We start from the raw sequence: 21,375 nt of genomic DNA, 5'->3' as shown, positions 1-21,375 counted from the left end.
CCAGGCTCAGAGAGGGAATGGGGATCAAGCCAGCAACTGAGGTACATGCCCTTGACTGGAATCGAACCTGGGACCCTTCAGTCCACGGGCTAATGCTCTATCCACTGAGCAAAACAGGCTGCAGCTTAATTCATTTACTTTTAATCTATATGTGTCTTTATATTTAAAGTGGGTTTTGTTTTTGATTCACCCTCATAATCTGTCCTTTAATTGGTGCATTTATGCCACTGACTTTCAAAGTGCTTATTGATAGTTACTGCCATATCAGGCAGCTTCTGGGTCTTCTGGGTCACGCCCTGCCTTGCTGTCAGGGACCTGATCGCGTCCCCGGCGGCAAAGCAGGCTGGCTTCTGGGTCTCCTGGGGCTGTCCTGGATGGTGGTGCGCTGGTGGCTCACGCTGTCCTGCCCTGCCTGCAGTATGCAAATTAGCCACCATCTTTGTTGGCGGTTAATTTGCATATCATGCTAATTAGCCAATGGGAGGTGTAGCGAAGGTACCGTCAATTACCATGTTTGTCTATTATTAGATAGGATAGACTGGAGGCCCGGTGCATGAAAATTCATGCACTGGAGGGGGTCCCTTAGCCCGGCCTGCCCCCTCTCACAATCCTAGAGCCCTCAGGGGCGGGAGGTGACCTGGTGATCAGGCGAAGGCGACACCCCATCACACCTCCGCTGCTCCCACTGCCAGCAGCACAAGCCTCGGCCGGCCCTGGGCGGCTGGGGGACTGAGGGACCTGGGGGATTCCAGAGGCAGGCGCACAGAGTGGCCAGGCCCACCTGCCTTTCCAGCGGAGCTGAGGGGACTGGGTGCCACTGTCTTGTGACTGTGGGTGCTGCCATCTTTGAGGGTGTGGCAGTCAATTAGCATATTCCTTATTGGCTGTGGGCACCAATTTTGTGATGACTGTGGGTGCTGCCATCTTTGAGGGTGTGGCAGTCAATTAGCATATTCCTTATTGGCTGTGGGCACCACAATTTTGTGATGGCGTGAGGGTCAATTAGCATATTCCCTCCTTATTGGCTGTGGGCACCACCATCTTTGTGACGGTGTGAGAGTTAATTAGTATATTCCCTCTTTATTAGATAGGATTAGTATGATTAGCTTTGTCTTCTGCAGAACACAGTCTCAAAGCTTTTACCACACTTTTGATTTATAAAAATGTAATTGAGTGTAAAATATTCAAGATGGCATCTAAACTTTTAAGTAAACTTTGCTATTGAGAAGTAAAATAAATTATGGCATTATTTTCTGCTACTAAAATTGCCTGTGAGTAAAATTCAAAGATTAAAACCCTAGAACGCATTTATTTATTTTTTAAATGAGTGACATTTGTCCTGCTTTTAAAAAGAAATACACAGCAGAGGTAGTCATAGAAATGTGCTTAGCCTAATTTTAAAATAGAGCATTGATTTTTTTTTTTTAAGTAGATAATTCAGATATTTTAAATACTTTAGCTTTGTTTGAGTATCATTTTACCTAGTTTGGAAAAGGTCAGTAATTTAGTTCCTTCCCTAATTCACAGAGATCGGGGGAATAGGAGAGATTTTAGAATTCTCATACATGTTTGAAAAAGTAGCATTTTCAAGTGTCTTTGCTGTTTTGCACGTGCTGTAACTCTTAATTACCAGAATATATTTTCTGATAGACTGACATGTCTTGCTGGATTTAGTTTTTCTAGTACCTTTAAATTCAGTTCTTTTGATGATACAATATGAATTATCCCATTAGGCAAAGTTAACATTTTAAGAAGAGTCTTTTAAGTAAAATATACTCATTGAAGCCCTTTCTGACATAAGATATTTTGTAGTCATCCAGCTAGTATTGACCTTGTTTTCATCAGAATTATAGGTGGTTACTCTGGTGTTTACATTGAATGCGCTATCTTGGGAAGAACCACTATTAAATTTTTTACATAATTTGATTGGATTTTGATGGCCTTATTTATATATTTTCTTTACAGAAAGACAGTCTAGATTTCTTTTAGTTATAAAATTCTATTTTTAAAAATTACCACTAATACTGATAATTCTATGATATAGATGTAGAGTTATATAAAACAAGAAAAGACTAGTCTTTAAAATTCTTTTAGAGGGGGTAAAATAGTTCATAATGTTAGTATTTTATAGACTTGATAAGGAAGACTGTACTTTGTCATCAGAGATTAATTTCAGTAATTTTATAGTTGGTTTTATTCAGCCTTATTGAAATTACTTCATGTAAGCCTGATCAAACCTAGCTATGACCATACAGAGTTGTAGGTCCATAACCAACACGGTTTTGGTGCTATTAAAACTTTCCTTTTCTTTCACAGAACTATTGCACAGCCAAAACATTGTACATATCTGATTCGGACAAGAGAAAGCATTTCATGTTGTCTGTAAAGATGTTCTATGGCAACAGTGATGACATTGGTGTGTTCCTCAGCAAGCGGATAAAAGTCATCTCCAAACCGTCCAAAAAGAAGCAGTCATTGAAAAATGCTGACTGTATGTATATACTTCAATTGTCTTTTGTCCCCAACTCCCACCATGAATTAAGATAAATTTTACTATTTTTAAATTAAAAATTGCTTTTTGATAGTCAATTCATTCTTTACTAATATTTTTGTGGCCCTCACTTTATCTGAAGATGTCACATTCATTAATTATTGCTGCTTTATTGTCTTTTTTTTTAATGGACAATACCTGGCCTGGGAACCAACTAGACTTGGTTTATCACTGCTCCCCAGAGACATTTAGAAAATTGGAGTTTTTTTCCCCTTTTGCTGTCACAGTGACTGCAGGGAGTGATGTTAGCTTTGGGTGTCTTGGGCCAAGAGAGTCCCATTTCACAAAGTTGATTTACCAAGAATGTCAAAAGCACCTCTCTGAGGGACACTGTAATATCAGATGGGCCTTGCAAGGCCGTCCTGAGAACCTACACAACATTTTTAACACGGTTCTCTGCCAGAGACTGCTATCTCATCAGCAGAGTTTTAGATCCTCAAGAGATGAGTGCTGTCTGTTTGCACTAAACATTTCAACCCCTATGCCTGTTTTTCTTATTGTAACTTCTTCTTATGAAAACTTTCAAACTTAGTGAAAGGGAGAAAGTAGCATAAGGTGACCATCCACCTGGCCTCAGCAGGTTTTTATCAGTTGTTTCATTATCTCCATCACCACCAGCACTTCCTTCTCCAGTTGCTGGAATATTTAAATGTAAATCTTGAATGTCCTATCCTTTCAGCTACCATTTCTTCAGTAGTGACTAACATAACTTTCTTTTTAAAAGTTTTTACACCTAACAGAGTTGACCGTTCTTTGATGTAAAAGCCAAGCCATGTGCAGATTTATCACATTCCTCAGAAATATGGTTTTACAGTAGTGTTTTTGTTGTTTTTTAACAATTGACTTAACTGGATCCTAACAAAGATCATGCATTTTAATCTGTAAGTTTCTTCTCTCCCTCTCCAACCTTTTATTTCTTCCTTATCATTTATTTGTTAAGAGAATGGGTCATTTTTCCTGTGGAATGTCCACATTCCAGATCTGGCTGATTACATATTGCTCTGTCTCATATTTTCCATAAATTGGTGGTTAGACCTCAAAGCTTTTATTTTAGATTTAGCTGGTCCTATATATGTTCATTCCTGTGGAATCAGAAGTCATATAATATCTGAACATCCCACTTCTTGTCATGTTAAGATTTATTATAGTAAATTGAGCTATTATTAGCCCAGCCTATCCATTACAAAGTTCTGAGCAGCCTTTAATCTGATGGTTTTAGTAGTAGTCATTGATAATGCTGCTTAAATCAAATAGTTCATCAAGGGCTGCAAAATGGTGACTTTTCTAATACTTTTACTCATCATTTCTGCATTTGCTAGCTGTTTGCTTCAAATGTAGTCAGTAGAAGAAAAGCAGGATAAATGCTTATTTACTAATTTGCAGACTGACAATATTCTTTAAAGGTGATAATGAGGTTTTAGGATTTTTGTTTTGTTTGCTTGCTCTTATTTTGTTTTGTTTTGTTTTATTTTTATTATGAACTTACAGGTTTTTATATCCTATTGATTTTTTAGTTCACTCAGTAATTGTTATTATTTATTTTATGGAATATTTGAAACATACTAGACAGAGTTGCATAATGAAATGAAACCTCCTGTGTTCTAACATTAACCGTGATTTTAACTTCATCTTCATTCTATACCCCACTCTACCCTCATTTTAGTTTGATGCAAATCCAAGACATTGTATCATCTATAAATATTTCTATGTGTCTCTGAAAGATGAAGTTTCTTTTTTTTTAATATAATCACCATGACATCACATGAAAATAAACATCCTATCTAATAAAAGAGTAATATGCAAAGTGACCATCACTCCAACACAAGATGGCCGCCCCCATGTGGTCAAATATGGCCTGCAGGGGAGTGCAGTTGGAGGCAATGGGGCTGGCAGGGGAACAGTTAGGTGTCGATCAGGCTGGCAGGGTAGTGGTTAGGGGCTGATCAAGCTGGCAGGAAGAAGCGATTAGTGGCAATCAGGCAGGCAGGCAGGCGAGCGGTTGGGAGCTAGCAGTCCTGAATTGTGAGAGGAATGTCTGACTGCCCAATCCCACACCAGGCAGTTGGACATCCTTGAGGGGTCCCAGGTTGGAGAGGGTGCAGGCTGGGCTGAGGGACATACTCTCTCTTCCTCCCCCTCCCCCTGTGCATGAATTTCATGCACCGGGCCTCTAGTATAATAAAATAATTATAAAAAGAAATAATTTTATTAAACATCTAGTCAGTGTTGAAATAGTATAAAATGTAATTATTTAGCTCTTTGTTTGAATCAAAATTTAAATAAGGTCCACCAGAAGTTACACCATATATTGTGTTGTCACGTCCTTGAGTATTTTTAATCTGTTGATTCCCTCTTCATTTCTTCTCTCTCTCTCTCTCTCTCTCTCTCTCTCTCTCTCTCTCTCTCTCTTTCTCTCTCTATCTCCTCTCTCTCTCTCTCTCTCTCTCTCGTAATTTATTTATTTAAGAGACCGAGTCATTTGGCCATGAGAGCTTTCCACAGAGTGGATTTTGCTAATTTCATTTCCTTGATGTAGTTTAATGTATTTTCTGTAAATTGGTGGTGGTAAAGAGAAACTGCCTGACACTAGTTAAAGGTGGTAAAGACAGATTTTATTCAGTACTGTTGCAATAGGGAAAAGAGACTTCAGTGTACAATTGAGCTCAAATCCTAATACAACAAGGACAAATGGGGATTTATAGGCAAGGAGCAGAGTGAGGGGTGGGGAGGGCCAGTGGATGGAACATTACTAGGAACAGACATCGGGGGTAGAGGGATTTTTGACAAACCAGTCTAACAGAATGCTTGCTAAGGGCAGGCCCAGGATATCAGATGTAAAGCTTGGGGGCTGGGGAGGAACTTGATCAGATAACTAGAGTGGGAGGATGGCTTAGCAAGATTCTTGCAATAACTGGGCCAATGGCAGGGCCCCTGGAAGGGACCCGGGGGAGCCTGTCTAAAGTTTGATCAAGGAGAGAGTTTTGTCAGTCAGTTTAGAAGCTTGGTCAGATTTAAGTTAGTTGTTCTTTGGTTCTTTTTTGTTGCTGGAGGGCAAGGGTCACTTCCTAGTGGTGAAGTGTTCTTGCATCAGGAGGCATATAATGATATGTATTCAGGCTATTTCTAATTCAAATAACAGGATTTTATTTAACCTCTTCAACTTGGAATTTCTATTAACGAAGTTTCTTGGTGACAGAGAACACTTTACTTTCAGAATATTTTCTTGCTTGCATAGATGTGGCTATTTTTTGTTTTGTTTTGTTTTTTAAATTCATGCAGTGCTGTATACTTGAGGGTATTTAGAAGAAATCAGAATCTCTAATCACAATATCTTGAGGCAAGTGTCATCCACTTGGTAACCCTCCTTCTCTAGACCCTCCCTATGAATATTTTCCACAGGATTGGATATGAGCACATGGAGACACATGTGCAGTCACATGAATATATACATTTACCTGATGTAACCACACATACCAAGTATTTTATAGTCTGCTTTCCATTCAGCGATATACCAGGAAGATGAGTTTTTTGTCCCTTTTCTTTTAATCCTTATTGTTGAAAATATTATAAGGGTCCTCCTTTCCCCCCCGTTAACCTCTTCCAGTCTACTCCCATCCTTCCCCCACCGCAGGTCTTCACCACCCCATTGTCTGTGTCCACAGGTTATGCATATATGTATACAAGTTCATTGGTTAATCTCTTCCCACCCACCCTCCCTTGCCTTCCCTCTGAAGTTCAACAGTCTGTTCATGCTTCAATGACTCTGGGTCTATTTTTGAACATCATTGTATTTGGTTTGTTATGAATAGTTTCTTATCAATGCATTTAGATACATGTTATTTAAACGGTAATAGATATTATAATTTATTTCATCAATTTTCACTGTTGGACATTTATTATTTTAATAATTTTCCTTTATTGAATAGCACTTCACTAGACATATATTGTATAGTTCTCATTTAAAGATGATTTTTATGGGCATATTTTATATCTTCAGCTTGACATTATTAATGGTAATTACCTTGACTATTTTTGCGGGGGGAGATATTAACCTGTATTCTTTGGAGGGTTAAAAATTTGTTAAAAGAATCTGTTAAATTATTGCTGGGCTCCAACCCCAGCAGGTCCAGGGGTCCCCAAAGGTGTGGACGGAGTCAGCGTCGTCGAAGGAGGAATTAGACAGCGTTCAGTTGATCAGCAGCCTAGCCAGGATCTCTAGCCAAGTTCTGGTCCAGATCTCCAGCCAAGTTCTGTGTCCATGTTCTCTTGCCAGGTTCTCCAGGTTCTCCAGCCAGGTTCGGTCTCCAGGTTCTAGTCAGGTTCTCTTGCCATGTTCTATCCAGGTTCTGTAGCCAGGTTCTGTCTCTAAGTTCTTTGGACAGGTTCTCTCGCTAGGTTCTGTCTCTAGGTTCTGTGTGTCCTGTTGAATGGGGGGCTTACCTAAGGGTCCCTGTTTGGGCGCCAGATGCTGGGGTCCAACCCCAGCAGGTCCAGGGGTCCCCAAAGGTGTGGACAGAGTCGGCGAAGAAGGAATGACACGGAGGCAGCCTTCGGGTGATCATCATAGCCGGGTTCTCTTAGCCAGGATCTCCAGCCAAGTTCTGGTCTGGATCTCCAGCCAGGTTCTGTGTCCATGTTCTCACCCTCCTGGAAGTTAAGAGGTTTTATTCCCTCCCTAACTTCAGGGGAAATCCCTACCTGGGGAAACAACCTTTCTCAGAGAGGTGACTTTGGTTAAAACACATAGTGCCAAGAAGGTGAGCAAACATATTAAGAACAGTATGCCATATATGCCAGGTCCCTTGAAACAGCAAGGATGGACCGGCTCCCGGCAAATTATAATACTAATTTAATATAATGTAAATATCCTATGTAATAAAAAGCTAATATGCAAATTGTCCCCTCCACCGGGAGTTCAACTGGGAGTTCAACCAGGGGGTGGGCTGGCCAGTCAACCGCCCTGCGGCCCCCTCTAGTTAAATCAGTGTTCTCAACCTTCTGGCCCTTTAAATACAGTTCCTCATGTTGTGACCCAACCATAAAATTATTTTCGTTGCTACTTCATAACTGTAATGGTGCTACTGTTATGAGTTGTAATGTAAATATCTGATATGCAGGATGGTCTTAGGCCACCCCTGTGAAAGGGTCATTCAACCGCCAAAGGAGTCACGACCCACAGGTTGAGAACCGCTGAGTTAAATTATAATAAAGAACAACCATAACTTGCCAGGTACCTATCCCTTCTTTATCCCTCTCACCTCCAGTCACCTAAACCAGAGCTATTTTTTTCTCTGCAGTATGCATTGCCTCAGGAACCAAGGTGGCTCTGTTTAATCGACTTCGATCCCAGACCGTTAGTACCAGATACTTGCATGTAGAAGGAGGTAATTTCCATGCCAGTTCTCAGCAGTGGGGAGCATTTTACATTCATCTCTGTGAGTATTAAAATGTGCATTTGATGTTTCTGGTGTGAAGCTTTTAAATTCTTTTTGATAACAAGATGTGGGGGTATATTTATTAAGTTTTGTTATCTTCCTAAGCAGATGAATGAATTCTAAAAGATAACAGTTTGATCTCTGTTTCACTCCACCAGTGGATGATGATGAGTCTGAAGGAGAAGAGTTCACAGTTCGGGATGGCTACATCCATTATGGACAAACAGTCAAACTTGTGTGTTCCGTTACTGGCATGGCACTCCCGAGATTGGTATGGCTCCACTTTTGCTTTTGTAATATGTGTAGTAAAAATTAAGAAAACAAAAACGCCACAGCATTCAAGCTCATGCTTTTTAATTTAAAAAGAAATATCAATAAGCATTTATAATTGACATTTTTACCCCACTTTATGTTTAAAATGTTTTAAGGCAATTAGCCAGTTTTTATGAATGCATTCTTAATAACTTCCTGCCGAACTATTTCTAGTAAGTTTTGGTGGCATTTTTTCCTTTTTGGTTGTGTATCTGAATGTGTTCAATAGAGGGCGCTATAAAATTACGTTGTGATTTCTTAATGCAGAAATTCATTTTTTTGTGGTACCGGCTGCATCCCAAATAGGACCAAGTTTTCAGAAACATAGAAGTTCCTATTTCTTTAGAAATATAAATGTTAATTTTTACCAATTTACTCTTCCACAAGAAGAAAAATTTATTAAAAAGGAAATGAAATTGGGAGAGAGGCATATAGTATAGGGATTTTTGTTCACTAGGGAGATCATGAAATAGTAAAAAACTGCTGTTACCAAAATGAAAGCAAAGGCTCTGAGTATACCCTCCCATGTGCTCACCTTCTTTTTCTGAAACAGAAAGCAATATAGCTATAGTAAAGATGGAGACCTTCAAGTAAGTTGGATTCAAAGTCAGGTTGGGGATTGGGATGAATGGAAGAACATTTACTATATATATTTATCTCTGGTGAAATATTTTACTGGCTTATATTTTCTGGTACTATTTCAGCAGTGACTGAGTCTATAATTAAGTAAATACAACAATTCTTTGTCTATTGTTTATTTTTCTATGTCATGGTTTTACAAGATGGTTTTTATTTGCCCTTAAAATTTCATACGCTAAGATAATGTAGTAATATTAATGTATAAAACCTTCACTGAGACATTATAATAAAAAAAGAGTAAAGGTAGGGAGAGAAGGGTGTAAAAAAATGGGAAGATGCAAATGAAAAAAACAAACCAAGTCAAGTTCTTTTCTCGAGTTCTTTTCATTATGTATCACTCTATTTCAAGGATATTGTTTATTTGCTTTGGCATTAAAAGCCAGCTGATGCACTTCCTTAGACAAATAGTAGTGGACATCCTTGGTTTCTTTATTGGTGAGAGCTAGCTCATTCAACTATGTGTCCAAAGAAATATTGTGGAGAATAAAATTGAACCACGCATGGTCCATGTCCTGAATGAGTTTATAGCTAGTAGAGGAACTGGATACACTAACAACTGTACTGTAGATGAATCATGACTCTTACCTGGTGGGAGACACATGAGTGAGTGCTTATAGACTTTTACAGGAAGCTTTAGGCTAACATCATTGAAAAAAATCAGTTATTTCTCTAAAATCCTTGTTAAATTTAAATATGGCTGTAAGATTTTAGCATTGAATTGAAACATTTTGCTTACATTTCATTAATCTTACAGACTTAGAAGCTTTAATTACTAAAAATGTACTATTTAAACTAAAAAATTAGTGGTGGTATAAGTAGAATGACAAATATTCTAATAGACTGCAGAGCTAAAAATGTGTAAGTATGAAGAACTTAAAGATTGGGACTTTTTTTGCAATTATGATTTAAGAGAGAAAAATCTGTGAACACAATCAAGTGGTAAAAATCAACAGTGCTAATAATATTAATAGCACTGTTTTAAGCACTTTCACATATGTTGATTTATTCAATCCTTACAAAACTTCTGTGAGAAATTACTAGTAAGGATGTTCATTGTGGAGCAAAGCATTACAGTCCTACATGCAGACATGGATTATACAAATAGTCCTGAAACTTCATGTGCCAGGTGAACAAGACAGACTTTCTGTCCTCATGGAGCTTACGTTTTAATTCGGAGATAGAAGAAAATCAGCTAAAGAGATACTTAAAAGATTAATATAAGTGGTATGATGAGTTAAAGGTTAATATAAATGTTATAAAGGCAGATTTTAAAAGGATAAAGGGATAGGAATTGGGAAAGTGTTTTAGAGTAATCAAAGAAGTTATTTTGAAGTGGTGATATTTGAACAGAGACCAGAATGAAGTTGGGGGAACACAAACAAGTAAGGAGCATTTCAGGCAGACAGAGTCTGTGCAAAAAGAACTTAAGATGGGAATGTGTGGGGGCCAGCCAGGAAGCCACTGCAGCTAGAGCTGGAGGAGGGATGGAGGGGCACTTGACAAGAAAGGAGGCTCTGAGGTTGGCCACGGGCAACATCTTGTAAAGTTCCTCTCTAGCCTGAGGGCTTTGTATTCTCCATGTATGATAGCAGGCCACTGGAGGGTTTTAAACAGGGAATGGCGGCTGATGTATGCACAGGCGGGTGATGCTGGCTGCTCTGGGAAGGGGAGCACATAGCGGGGTAACTGGAAGCAGAGATGCCGGTGGTTGGGCCTTTGTCATAATTCAGACAAGAGTGGACAGTGGTATCTTGCACTAGGATTGGAATGATAAGGTGATGAGTGGTGACTGATTTATTTGAAAGTCCACCAAACAGGATTTGTTAACAGATTAGATGATTGGGTGTGAGAAAACAAGGAGTCAAGGGTGACTTCAAGGTTTTGCATTGAGTAAACGGTGCTGCCATTTGTTGAGCTGGGTTTGGGGGAGATTTCTGTTTTTGATTAAGATTGAGATAGCCTATTAGACATCTTAAGTGAAACTGTTGAGTAGGTATTAAATATACAAGATGAGTGTTGGAGCGAGGGTAGGGCTGGAGATGTAAACCTAGGAGTTGCCAGCCTCTAAGACTAAGTAGTCCAGGAAGTATAGGTATGGAGAGGGGAAGGAGGAGGTCTGAGGACTCTGCACTGGGGTACTGTAAGGCCAATTAGAGCGCATCTCTGCAAGGAGATTGTCTGTCAGACACTTCCGAGAAAGCTGATCAGATGAGGAGAGAGGCTACGCACAGGACTGATTCACCTGGAAGTCCTTGGTGGCCTCGATAAGAGCAGTTGTAGTGGAGACGTGGAGATAATAGGCTGGAAAGATTTCAGGAGGCTGGATGGTGAGGAAGAAGAGTTTTCTTTTCTGTAAAGAGAAGTGAAATGGGATGGTGAGAGGGGAGGAACGAGGACATGTAGTCAAGGAAGTTTTCGTTTGATTTCACATGAAAATAGGTCTAAGTGTTTGTATACTACTATTGAGAGTGACTTTCATAATCATCAAACACTTAGTGATTGCCTTCCCTGTGACCAGTGGCTCTAAGGGTTGATAGGATTATTTTCAGCTATCCATATGTGTTTTGTGGAATATTTGGATTATAATCTCGTGGCGCGTAATGGAAAGAGTTCAGACTGGGCAAGCTGCCAGCCCTGGAATCATATTCTGGTCCTTCAGCTACTATGGAGATGATTTTGAGGAACTTACCTGACCTTCTGAGTCCATTTCTAATCTGCAAAATGATACCTATTGCAAGTATTTGTGTGTGTGTGTGTGTGTGTGTGTGTGTGTATACACACTTAAAATAGGTATCATTTATATATATTTTGGATAATGGACTACACTGCCTACTACACCAATGTAGCCTTTAAAGATAGTTTTTTCCTTTCATGTTGGATTATGTCATTTATTTTTACTTTTTAAAAATTTGTCACTGTATTTTATTGGAAAGGTCATCTGAACTTGCTACTCCAAATATAGACCAGTGGTTCTCAACCTTGGCTGCACATTAGAATCACCTGGGAATCTTTTTAAAATCCTGATTTCTGAGCCTCATCCTCCGGAAATTCTGTCTCTTTGTTACTAATGTTGTGGCCCCACCCCATAACAAAGAAACAGAATTTCTGGAGGATGAGGCCCAGAAATCAGGATTTTAAAAAGATTTCCAGGTGATTCTAATGTGCAGCCAGGGTTGAGAACCATTGATATAGACCAACAGGATTAGCATCATCTGGGAGTTTGTTAAAAATGCAGAATCTGTGGCCCCCCACACAAGATTTACGGGCTCAGAACAAGGACCCTCGGTGACTTGTGTGCACATTGAAGTGTAAAAGCCCTGAAGGCGCCTACTCTGGCTTTATGTGCTTCTGGAAGAGGTGACAGGTCACACCTTCTAACATGCTTGCGATCTAAAGGCATTTTCTATACCTGGTCTGTTGTTTATAAATGTTTGTGCATGACAAGTAAGGGATGTATTATTATATAGTTTATTTCTATAGGTATCAAAAGTATACCTACTGAAAACTCTCCATGTGTGACAGCCTTTTCTTGTTCAATTGTTGACACACAGATAATCAGAAAAGTTGACAAGCAGACTGCATTACTGGACGCAGATGACCCTGTGTCACAGCTCCACAAATGTGCATTTTACCTTAAGGATACAGAAAGAATGTACTTGTGCCTTTCTCAAGAAAGAATAATCCAGTTTCAGGTAGGTTTCTAAATTACTGGTGAAACCTAAAATGTGTGTTAGGTCAATAGCATACAGAAACAGGAAGCTCTTGCTTAATGTGCATTGTATCCAAATACATGAAGCTGTGTTCAGATGTTTTCTCAAGTCCAAGGGCTCTCAACCCACAGTCTTCCGACATGGTGGTCACCCTGCCTCGGGGAAGAACTCAAAACTCATGAACATGTTCTCCGAAAAACAGTTAATGTCTAGCTCTGGGGGACAGAAGGCCTCTTGGATAACCCAAAAGTAGATTTCAGGTGTCCAGTGAATACCCTGAAGTTGTATGCACACATTGTATATGGAGGGGGAGGGTTCATCATTTCTCATCAGATTTATTTTGGGGTCTTCCAAGATAGTAATGATGACATGTTTCAAAAGCTATTTTTTAACTACATTTATTCAGAAGGCTTGTGTGAGGACATTTATGACATGGGCATCTTACTTACTAGGAGAGTTATGCTTTCATGGGAAACTAGTTTGTAAACATCTGGAGACCTGTTCCAGAGGTATGGCCACACACAGCCGTTTCCTCAGCCCAGCACTGATGGACTGGTCCAGGTGTTTTAAGGTAGGGGTGGAGGTTATTGATTCGCATCTTGGTTGCTTCTTAAGAAAGTACATGGCTTTCTAGTGTTTTCTAAGCAGGAGAGTATTCTAGTCTCTCTTTCTGAGGAATCCCTAAAGAGGTTTTTTTGTTTTGTTTTTTTAATCCTCACCTGGGGGGTATATTTTCTTTTATTTCCAGAGAGAGAGGTACGGAGAGAAAGAGAACATTGATTGGTTGCCTCCCGTTCTTGCCCCCACTAGAGATTGAACCCACACCCTTTTGGTGAATGGGCTGGCACTCAAACCAACTGAGCCAGCCAACCAAGTCAGGGTACCTAAAGAGTTTTAAACAGCTATTTGCATCATAGATACTGACCTTTTATTTAAAAAATTATACAGGTACTGGTATACTCAAAAATGCTTATTCTGAAGGGTATTACCAGTTATTTAATATGTCACTGAAATATTTCATATTATAATAAAAACTATGTGTCAGGTGTTTATGTTAATACTAGAGACCCAGTGCATGAAATTTTGCACTCAGGGGTGGGGGGAGGTCCCTCAGCCTAGCCTGCACCCTCTTGCAGTCCAGGAGCCCTTGGGGATGTCCAACTAATGGCATAGGCCCGCTTCTGGGCCTAAGCTGTCAGTCGGACATCCTTAGTGCTGCCACAGAAGCAGGAGAGGCTCCCACCACTGCCACTGCGCTCGCCAGCTATAAGCCCAGCTCAGGGCTTCTGGCTGAGCGGTGCTCCCTCTGTGGGATTGCACTGACCACCAGGTGGCAGCTCCTGCGTTGAGTGTCTGCCCCTGGTGGTCAGTGCATATCATAGCAACCGGTCAGTCCAATGTTCGGTCGATTTGCATATTAGTCTTTTATTATATAGGATTCTATTTGTGTTTATTTAGGGTTTGGCAAAGCACCATGCTTGTGAAGTTTATAAATTTTTACTAAATTCTTTCCATGCTAACTCTAGTCAAAAAATGTTACTTATTAAAGTTGTCTTATGCTGCAATACACATAAAAATTTCTATACTTTCTTCATAAGGCCACTCCATGCCCAAAAGAACCAAATAAAGAGATGATAAATGATGGAGCTTCCTGGACAATCATTAGTACGGATAAGGCAGAGTATACCTTTTATGAGGGAATGGGCCCTGTCCTCGCCCCTGTCACACCTGTGCCTGTCGTAGAGAGTCTTCAGGTGAGACCACCTACTGACAAGTTGACTTTTCCCTCCTTGTAACCTCTCTCAGCTATGACTTAGCATAATTTTATTTCACAGTAATTTTGAGTTTTCTCCAAATATTGTGATTTGGGTATTTTGTTATATGTTACTGGTAATAGAAAAACAAAAATAAGAGCCTAATTTTATGCAAAAAATATTTAAAACCAACTTGGATGTTACCTTGATTTTTAAGCTTACTTTGTCTTTATAAGCATGTGATTTAAAAGAAGCACTTTAATCACCCATTTTTCACAAATGATAATTGAATGAAAAACTAATCTGTGCACTTTAATGTGGAGTGAAAAGGGTTCTCAATGCTGTTCTGATTTTCTATGAATTGCAGCTGAATGGTGGCGGGGACGTTGCAATGCTTGAACTCACAGGACAGAATTTCACTCCAAATTTACGAGTGTGGTTTGGGGATGTAGAAGCAGAAACGATGTACAGGTACTTGGTAAAACTTTTTACATCACCCAGAGTTGGAGGGGGTGGGTATCTGAGACGCTTTCCTGATACTGATTGTATGTATTAAGCAACCCAATTTTAAGCTTCAGTTCTAAAACTTGCCTTGCGTTTGTTTCCTCCTCAGGTGTGGAGAGAGTATGCTCTGTGTTGTCCCAGACATTTCTGCATTCCGAGAAGGTTGGAGATGGGTCCGGCAGCCAGTCCAGGTTCCAGTAACTTTGGTCCGAAATGATGGAATCATTTATTCCACCAGCCTTACCTTTACCTACACACCAGAACCAGGGCCTCGGCCACACTGCAGTGCAGCGGGAGCAATCCTTCGAGCCAATTCAAACCAAGTGCCCCCGAATGAATCAAACACAAACAGCGAGGGAAGTTACACAAACGTCAGCACAAATTCAACCAGCGTCACATCATCTACAGCAACAGTGGTGTCCTAACTACCGTCTTGTTGCTGGGACTTAAACTGACTCCAGTGCGGCAAAATGTTGACAAAAAGAGAGAGAGAGAGAGAAAAGTGAACAGTCTTCTGTGGTTTCTTGGGAAAACTTTTCATACCAGGTGATACTGTTCAAAAACCCCATGACCCGCAAGTGCTGATTGGAAGTGCAGAAGCCACAGTAAAACAAAAAAACATCATCAACATGTAAAAACTATCAGGAACTCCAGTTTTTTTCAGCTGTTATTTTTGGTTGGTTTTGTTTAAATGGGCAAGAAATAGAGATGTGGCTGGAATAAAAGTGAAACTAGAAGACACAAATCTAACATAGTTTTATGGACCAAGGACCTTGTATAAGCTTTAGTAAAGGTACATGTTCACCATACCTTTTATAGCACCGCATAGAGCACGCCTGTTCCAGCGGGTGTTCTCCCTGCCCCTCGGAGCGTCTGCCCGTCAGTACGCTCAGGTTCCAAGCCTGACCACGCTTGCCGAGTTCACTGTCGTACTCCCAGGTTTTTTTTGTCTATGGCTGGAACTGTTCTTTCTTTGTTTTTTTAAAGCTGAAGTCTTACGACTTTTTGTGAGTTGAAATTGTTTTGATTTCAGCAAGTCAAATCTTGTAAAGGCCTGAATTTTTTTTTTAAAGATTATATGAAGTCTGTGCAAAAGCTTTAAGAAATGCCTCTGCCTTGCCTGCAATACATGCAACGTACATGAACTAGTCTCTATTCTCAGACATTTGACAATTATTTCCATGTTTTCTTTTTTAAAAAAATGTATTTATAGTGGTGATCCAAGTGGTTCTAACATTTACATGGGATTAAGTGTGGCCATTTAGTCATGAATGAGTTAATGGCACAGGACATGTTGGTGTTTGAAGTGTTCTCTCCCCTTCCCCCATGCAAACATGTGTCTCCATGTTTCAGGATTTGTTCAGGTTTCCCCCACCTGATCTTGTACATAACTTGTATTATGTGTAAGTTAAACATTTTATTTTGAACTTGTAATGTTCCCAGTGATTTCATTCAGTAGGGTGTTTTCTGCCTTTTTGACATATGACAACAACAAAAAATCATAGAAATATTTGCTACCAGGTGGTAGATGGTGCCCTTATTGCATAATGAGAAAAATCTCAGCAGAAGCATGTTTTTATTGACCTTTTATTTTTTTGATAGCCTAGTCCAAGATGTCATTGTAACCTTAAAACAAGATGCTCTTATTAGATGGTGAACTAAAGTAGCTGGAAGACAAGTACTTTAGAAACAGATAGTTGTGAGATTATAAAAATGCAAATGTAACTTATCTTTCCAGTTCTCTCTGCTTTTTTAAAAATCTTTTCTTTCCCAGTGCCGAGCATCTCCACAGATGTCTCCTTCTCAGAAAACATTTCTTTGCCCTTCAGTTAAGATTTGAGTGCATCCAGAGTGATGTTGGCCTTACATGCCAAGTTCCCCTGTTCCTTTACATTGCTTCTGTTTCTGCACTTTGGTTGTGCCTTTGTTTGGTCCTTAGAAATAGCAGCAGACTCGTTGGGCTACATTTAGTACAGGAACCACGTGTGTAATGTCCTAGGACACAGTCTAGTAATACAATCATCCTTGTTAGAGTAAAAACTACCTCTAGATTGTGGTAAGCTTTTTACTGTCCCATAAAACAGGAGCCAAAGCACCTTGTGAACGAAAACTGTACATTCGTTATTTCCATACAGAACATAGTCTTTCTGGTGTCCTGGGCTATTTTCGACATCGTTGTTAGTAGCATTTTTCTTTTTCAACTTTGCTGTTTTCACTCATTTTCCTCAGCTTGTGTCATTGTAAATAGGATTCCTAACATCTTTCAATCACTTTTTCCTCAGTTTCAAGGGAGAAGTCATTTGTTTGTAAAACACATTAGTGGTAAAATCAGAATTACTGATTTTCTCTTTCTGCAAGCCTTTGCAATTAGTTACCCATTAGACTACACGTAGCCCTCTCTCCAAACTGCTCCAGTCACTAGCTTCTCTCTTTGTGAGCCGATCCTGCCTCGTTCCTTAAATCTGTCAGTGATTAAGGGCAGAATTCAGTGTGGCCTTATCTTCCTTTGTTTTGACTGTTTACTGGCTTTTTCTTGCCTTTTTCCGAGTAGTATTTATTCTTCTCTCTGTTGTCATGCCAGCAGCCTTTGCACAGTGCTTTTGTTCAGAGTGCAAATGTTTTCAGTTCTGCTTTATTATTAATGGCTCACATGTTTTCTCCACTTCCCAGGTGTGGTGTTTAGTTGTAAAATTACATTAAATTAATTGATAACAGATGAGACACTTTTGAAGCGTCTTTACCCAGCGTTGCAGCTCAAAATAATCCTTCAAGTTTATGACTTTATTAAAAGTGAACTTTTGCTTGTCGATTATTTAAATATATCTTATTTTGGCTCTTTATTTCTTTTAATAAGACAATTGAAACATTAGGCTGTAAACTCTTTTCCTGTTTTTTTTTTTATAAGTCTAAGAATGTACTTATTATATAGGCATTTCCCCTGCTATTTTCTGGTCATTCTTCGAACCACAAACTGAAGAGTGAAATAGTTTGTCTGTTGTAGTTACTGTTAGAGGAGTTCTTTTGTCAGCTGCTTAAAAAAATCTGTTTTGTGGATTTGTAAATCATTTGAGTGTATAATTTATAGGAGCCTCGTCCTCTTTATAGTAAAAGGTACCCCCCTCCCCCCATTGGTGGCATTATTAGAGATGCCGGTCATTTTCTCTCATGAAGACCCTCTTAGAATGGTAACTGCTTCAGTGAAAGGATAGTACATTTGAGTTGTTTGTTTAAATTCTGCTTTAGAAGTGTATGTTTTGCTCTCATGATTCTATGCAGTTTCTAAAAAATGTGCATAGAAGTTGAGTCTGTGATCCAGTATGTTTTTATTAGTTCCATTGAATGGATCACATAGATTGGGAAGGCAAGCGAAAGGCTTTAAAAGTAGAATGCCCTTCGTATTTTGAATGACTTCAGAGTTGAACACTAGAGTAATATTTAACCTGCTGCTGACTTTTCTTAAACTGTGGCAGCTGAAGGCATCTTCATATATATATATATATATATTAGTGACCTGTTTGTCACTTTTGCTGCACAGACTTATTTGTGATCATAACTGGTTAGTTTTTGTTTATTTTTCTAATGAAACTGGTACCGTCTGTGCCCTCACAGAATATTCCCCATGGCAGTTTTTGAAAACTAACTAGTCATGTTTAACCAGATAATCCATTGGGGGGAGGGGGTTCCTTTTTGAAACAAAATGCTATTCAATTATTAACCAAGTTACTTACTTTTGATTTCGAAAGCAGCTGTTCCTGATGAGTACTGAACAAATGTGTGTAATTTTCTGTGCCGGACTTTGACTTTGTTTCAAGCACTGTAATGTGGGTTGGATGGTTAGAAACAATAATATATTAGGGTTTCTATTTAACCCTTTCAGGACTGAACTGTGTCCCCTTTTATTTTCCCTGTGTTGTGATAAATGTTTGCCAGCATTCAGTACTGTGTTGGTCCAAATGTAGGTTTATATGCTCATTTTTAGCTTATTTCTTGTACCTTGCAGCATGCTCTACACTTTCAGTCCTTAAGGGGTTTATTTTACAAACTGTGCGCCTGTAAGGTTTGTTAGCAATAAGATAGAAAATTGAGCAAGTTTATACCATAATTTTGTAGAAAAAAGAATCTGCTCAGTTCCATATTTCATCCATGAGAAACCTGCAATATGGGCAGTTTCAAGGAATTAATAAAAAGGAAATGTAAACCATTGTAAAAGTCTTCTGTTGAATGGGCCTGGTGCATGCTTTATCGTCTTGGTGTCAGAATCCTTCATAACGATGACATTAAATCCACGTTACCGTTTGCACATGGACACCCTTACCTTGCTGTCTGCATCGCCCGAGTGGTAGCTGCGCTGATTCCTTCTTCAGTGTTGTTCACTGGGTGCTGCTGCACTGAGAGGGAGGAGTTCTTTTTCCTCTCTTTTGAATGGGGAAATGGGATTGTCCCTCAAGGGGCCTCTCTCCCAATTCAGTAACATTTCCAGCTAATTCCAGCAAAATTGGAGAATATTATTTAATAACCTTTCAATATAAAGTTGTTATTTGGCCTGATTCTAAAGAATATATAATGGTTTGTGCTTTTTGCCTGGGGCTCCTAGAGAGAGTGACAGTGCCTGTTTTTGTTGAATAGGGAAACAGTAAAGGGGGGAAATTTCTGTATTTTTTAAGTCACAGTTTATTTCTTATCTGACCACCTCTCAAAGAAAAAAGTATTAAATAAAGTTACCAGGATTTTGCTAAAGATATCCTGCTCTAAAAATAGTAATTGTTAAATAAATAAGGAACAGTGTAGTTGGAATTTGTATTGTGAGGCCTTTAAAGGCTAAGATTGATAGTGATTAATTTAGAAGAGAATAATCTTGTACCCCTTTCTGTAAAGTACACAATCACTTTCTAAGCGGTTTTATGAAAGATGCTGTCTGTGTGTGTGTGGTCATCGACTCCCTGGATGGTTGGCAGTGATAGGGATGGAGAGGGCAAGCTGCATACGGCTCTAGTGGAGAGTGATCACAGAAGGCAGTCGTCTCTGAAAAAAAACAAAACGCAAAAAACCAAAAACTAGAAAGATACATTAAGTAGAAACCCTAAAAAAAGGTTTACTACTAGAAAACCCTGAGGGAGACAAGTTAAGTTGATGTGTAATAAAGTACAAATGAGGTGATTCTTCTTGACTTACTGTAAGTTAGGTCCTAAAGGCTTAAGGCCAAAAGACAGAGCTGTATGCCATGGGCCCTGTCAGGCCCTGTGAGATGACAGTCACACACCTAGTTCTCTGTGCTGAGGAGGAGGTGGTTTGTGTGCCTGGCACATAGGTGTTTAGTAGTTTAGATAAAGGTGTTAATGCACATGTAGAAATCATGACTCATCTTGGTTTATAGAAAAGGCAGACAAATACTCTAATACAGAAATGGGACAGGTTTTGACTACAAGGAACATTCATACTAAACAAATAGGTTATTTTATTAACTTGGGATTTATAGGTGGCACTTTAAATGTGCTAAAAAATAACTTAAAGGTGTATAGCCAACCCTCTAGCATATGAATGTAGTCCCTGCTGACTTTACTTGAAAGTGTCCAGATGCCAGGTGTTTGGATTTTTTAAGTTATGATTTTAGTGCCCTGACCTCTTGGATAATGTTATTAACCCCCCTAGCCAAGCCTTACATATATATGTATGTGTATACACACACACACACACATACATATGCCAAATTATACATATCTACATAGAATCATCCTGGATACTTCCGTGCCTTGTCCAGCTTTCCAGGTGAAGATAATGGGTCTTCTCTCTTACTCTCATAGCCAAGTCTAACGAGCTCCGTTTCTGGACCTCATATGCTGGCCTTAGGGGACCAGATCTCAGAGACCAGAGTATGCAGGAATCAGCCCACCTGTGGTGGTGCTCAGGTTGCTTTCTCATCGGGGTGGCTGATTCTGCAGATCTCCACTAGGCATTTGTAGGGGAGAGTGGGGATGCGATGCGGGGGGGAGAGACACGGCACGCAGTTTAGTAGGAAGGCGCTCCAACGAAAAGCCCTTAGCTGTGGTCCTCGCTCTGCAGCCTCAGAGCCCCGGCACCTGCTTAGGTCGTCCTCAGTCGGGTCAGAACTTGCTGTGGCTTGGGTCTTCCTGGGTCAATATGAGCTTTGCTCGGACCTGGTTTTTGTTCATTCCAAGAAACAGTGATATGGTTGTACAAGCCTGAGGGAGGTGAGAAGGTAGAAAAGAGGTCCAAGACTGAGCCCTGGGCAGTGCCTGTTGTAAACAGCCCTTCTCAAACGGCTGCTTGTAGGCTTCCCCAAGTGGGTGTGAAAAAGCCTTGGCTCACAGTAGGCCTGCAAGTGTGGGTCTCCATGTCCGAGTTTCTAACTCCCAGGTGACAGATGCTATGGGTTTAGAGGACCCCACTGAGTAGCGAGGGTCTGTCCTCGGACAAAAGAGCCATGTCTCTTCAGTCCATAAGGGTGATTG

At 39.8% G+C, this 21,375-nt stretch overlaps 1 protein-coding gene across 5 annotated transcripts in view; it reads left to right on the top strand.

Moving 5' to 3' along the window:
• Window positions 1-19,114, top strand: part of RBPJ (recombination signal binding protein for immunoglobulin kappa J region) — a 102,255-nt gene extending 83,141 nt beyond the window's left edge. For all 5 annotated transcript variants that reach the window (XM_015568691.1, XM_006771033.2, XM_006771035.2 and 2 more), the window contains 7 exons: window positions 2,317-2,491; window positions 7,849-7,986; window positions 8,145-8,257; window positions 12,489-12,629; window positions 14,246-14,401; window positions 14,769-14,872; window positions 15,015-19,114. In XM_015568691.1, coding sequence (XP_015424177.1) covers window positions 2,317-2,491; window positions 7,849-7,986; window positions 8,145-8,257; window positions 12,489-12,629; window positions 14,246-14,401; window positions 14,769-14,872; window positions 15,015-15,330 — 1,143 coding nt within the window. In that variant the 3' untranslated portion in view covers window positions 15,331-19,114. The remainder of the gene's footprint in view (window positions 1-2,316; window positions 2,492-7,848; window positions 7,987-8,144; window positions 8,258-12,488; window positions 12,630-14,245; window positions 14,402-14,768; window positions 14,873-15,014) is intronic.
• Window positions 19,115-21,375: the final 2,261 nt, after the last annotated feature.

The sequence above is a fragment of the Myotis davidii genome, unplaced genomic scaffold, assembly GCF_000327345.1.
Source record: "Myotis davidii unplaced genomic scaffold, ASM32734v1 scaffold743, whole genome shotgun sequence".
Lineage (NCBI taxonomy): Eukaryota > Metazoa > Chordata > Mammalia > Chiroptera > Vespertilionidae > Myotis > Myotis davidii.
Note: the sequence above shows the minus strand (reverse complement) of the source record. Positions and strands in the feature narration are given on the sequence as shown.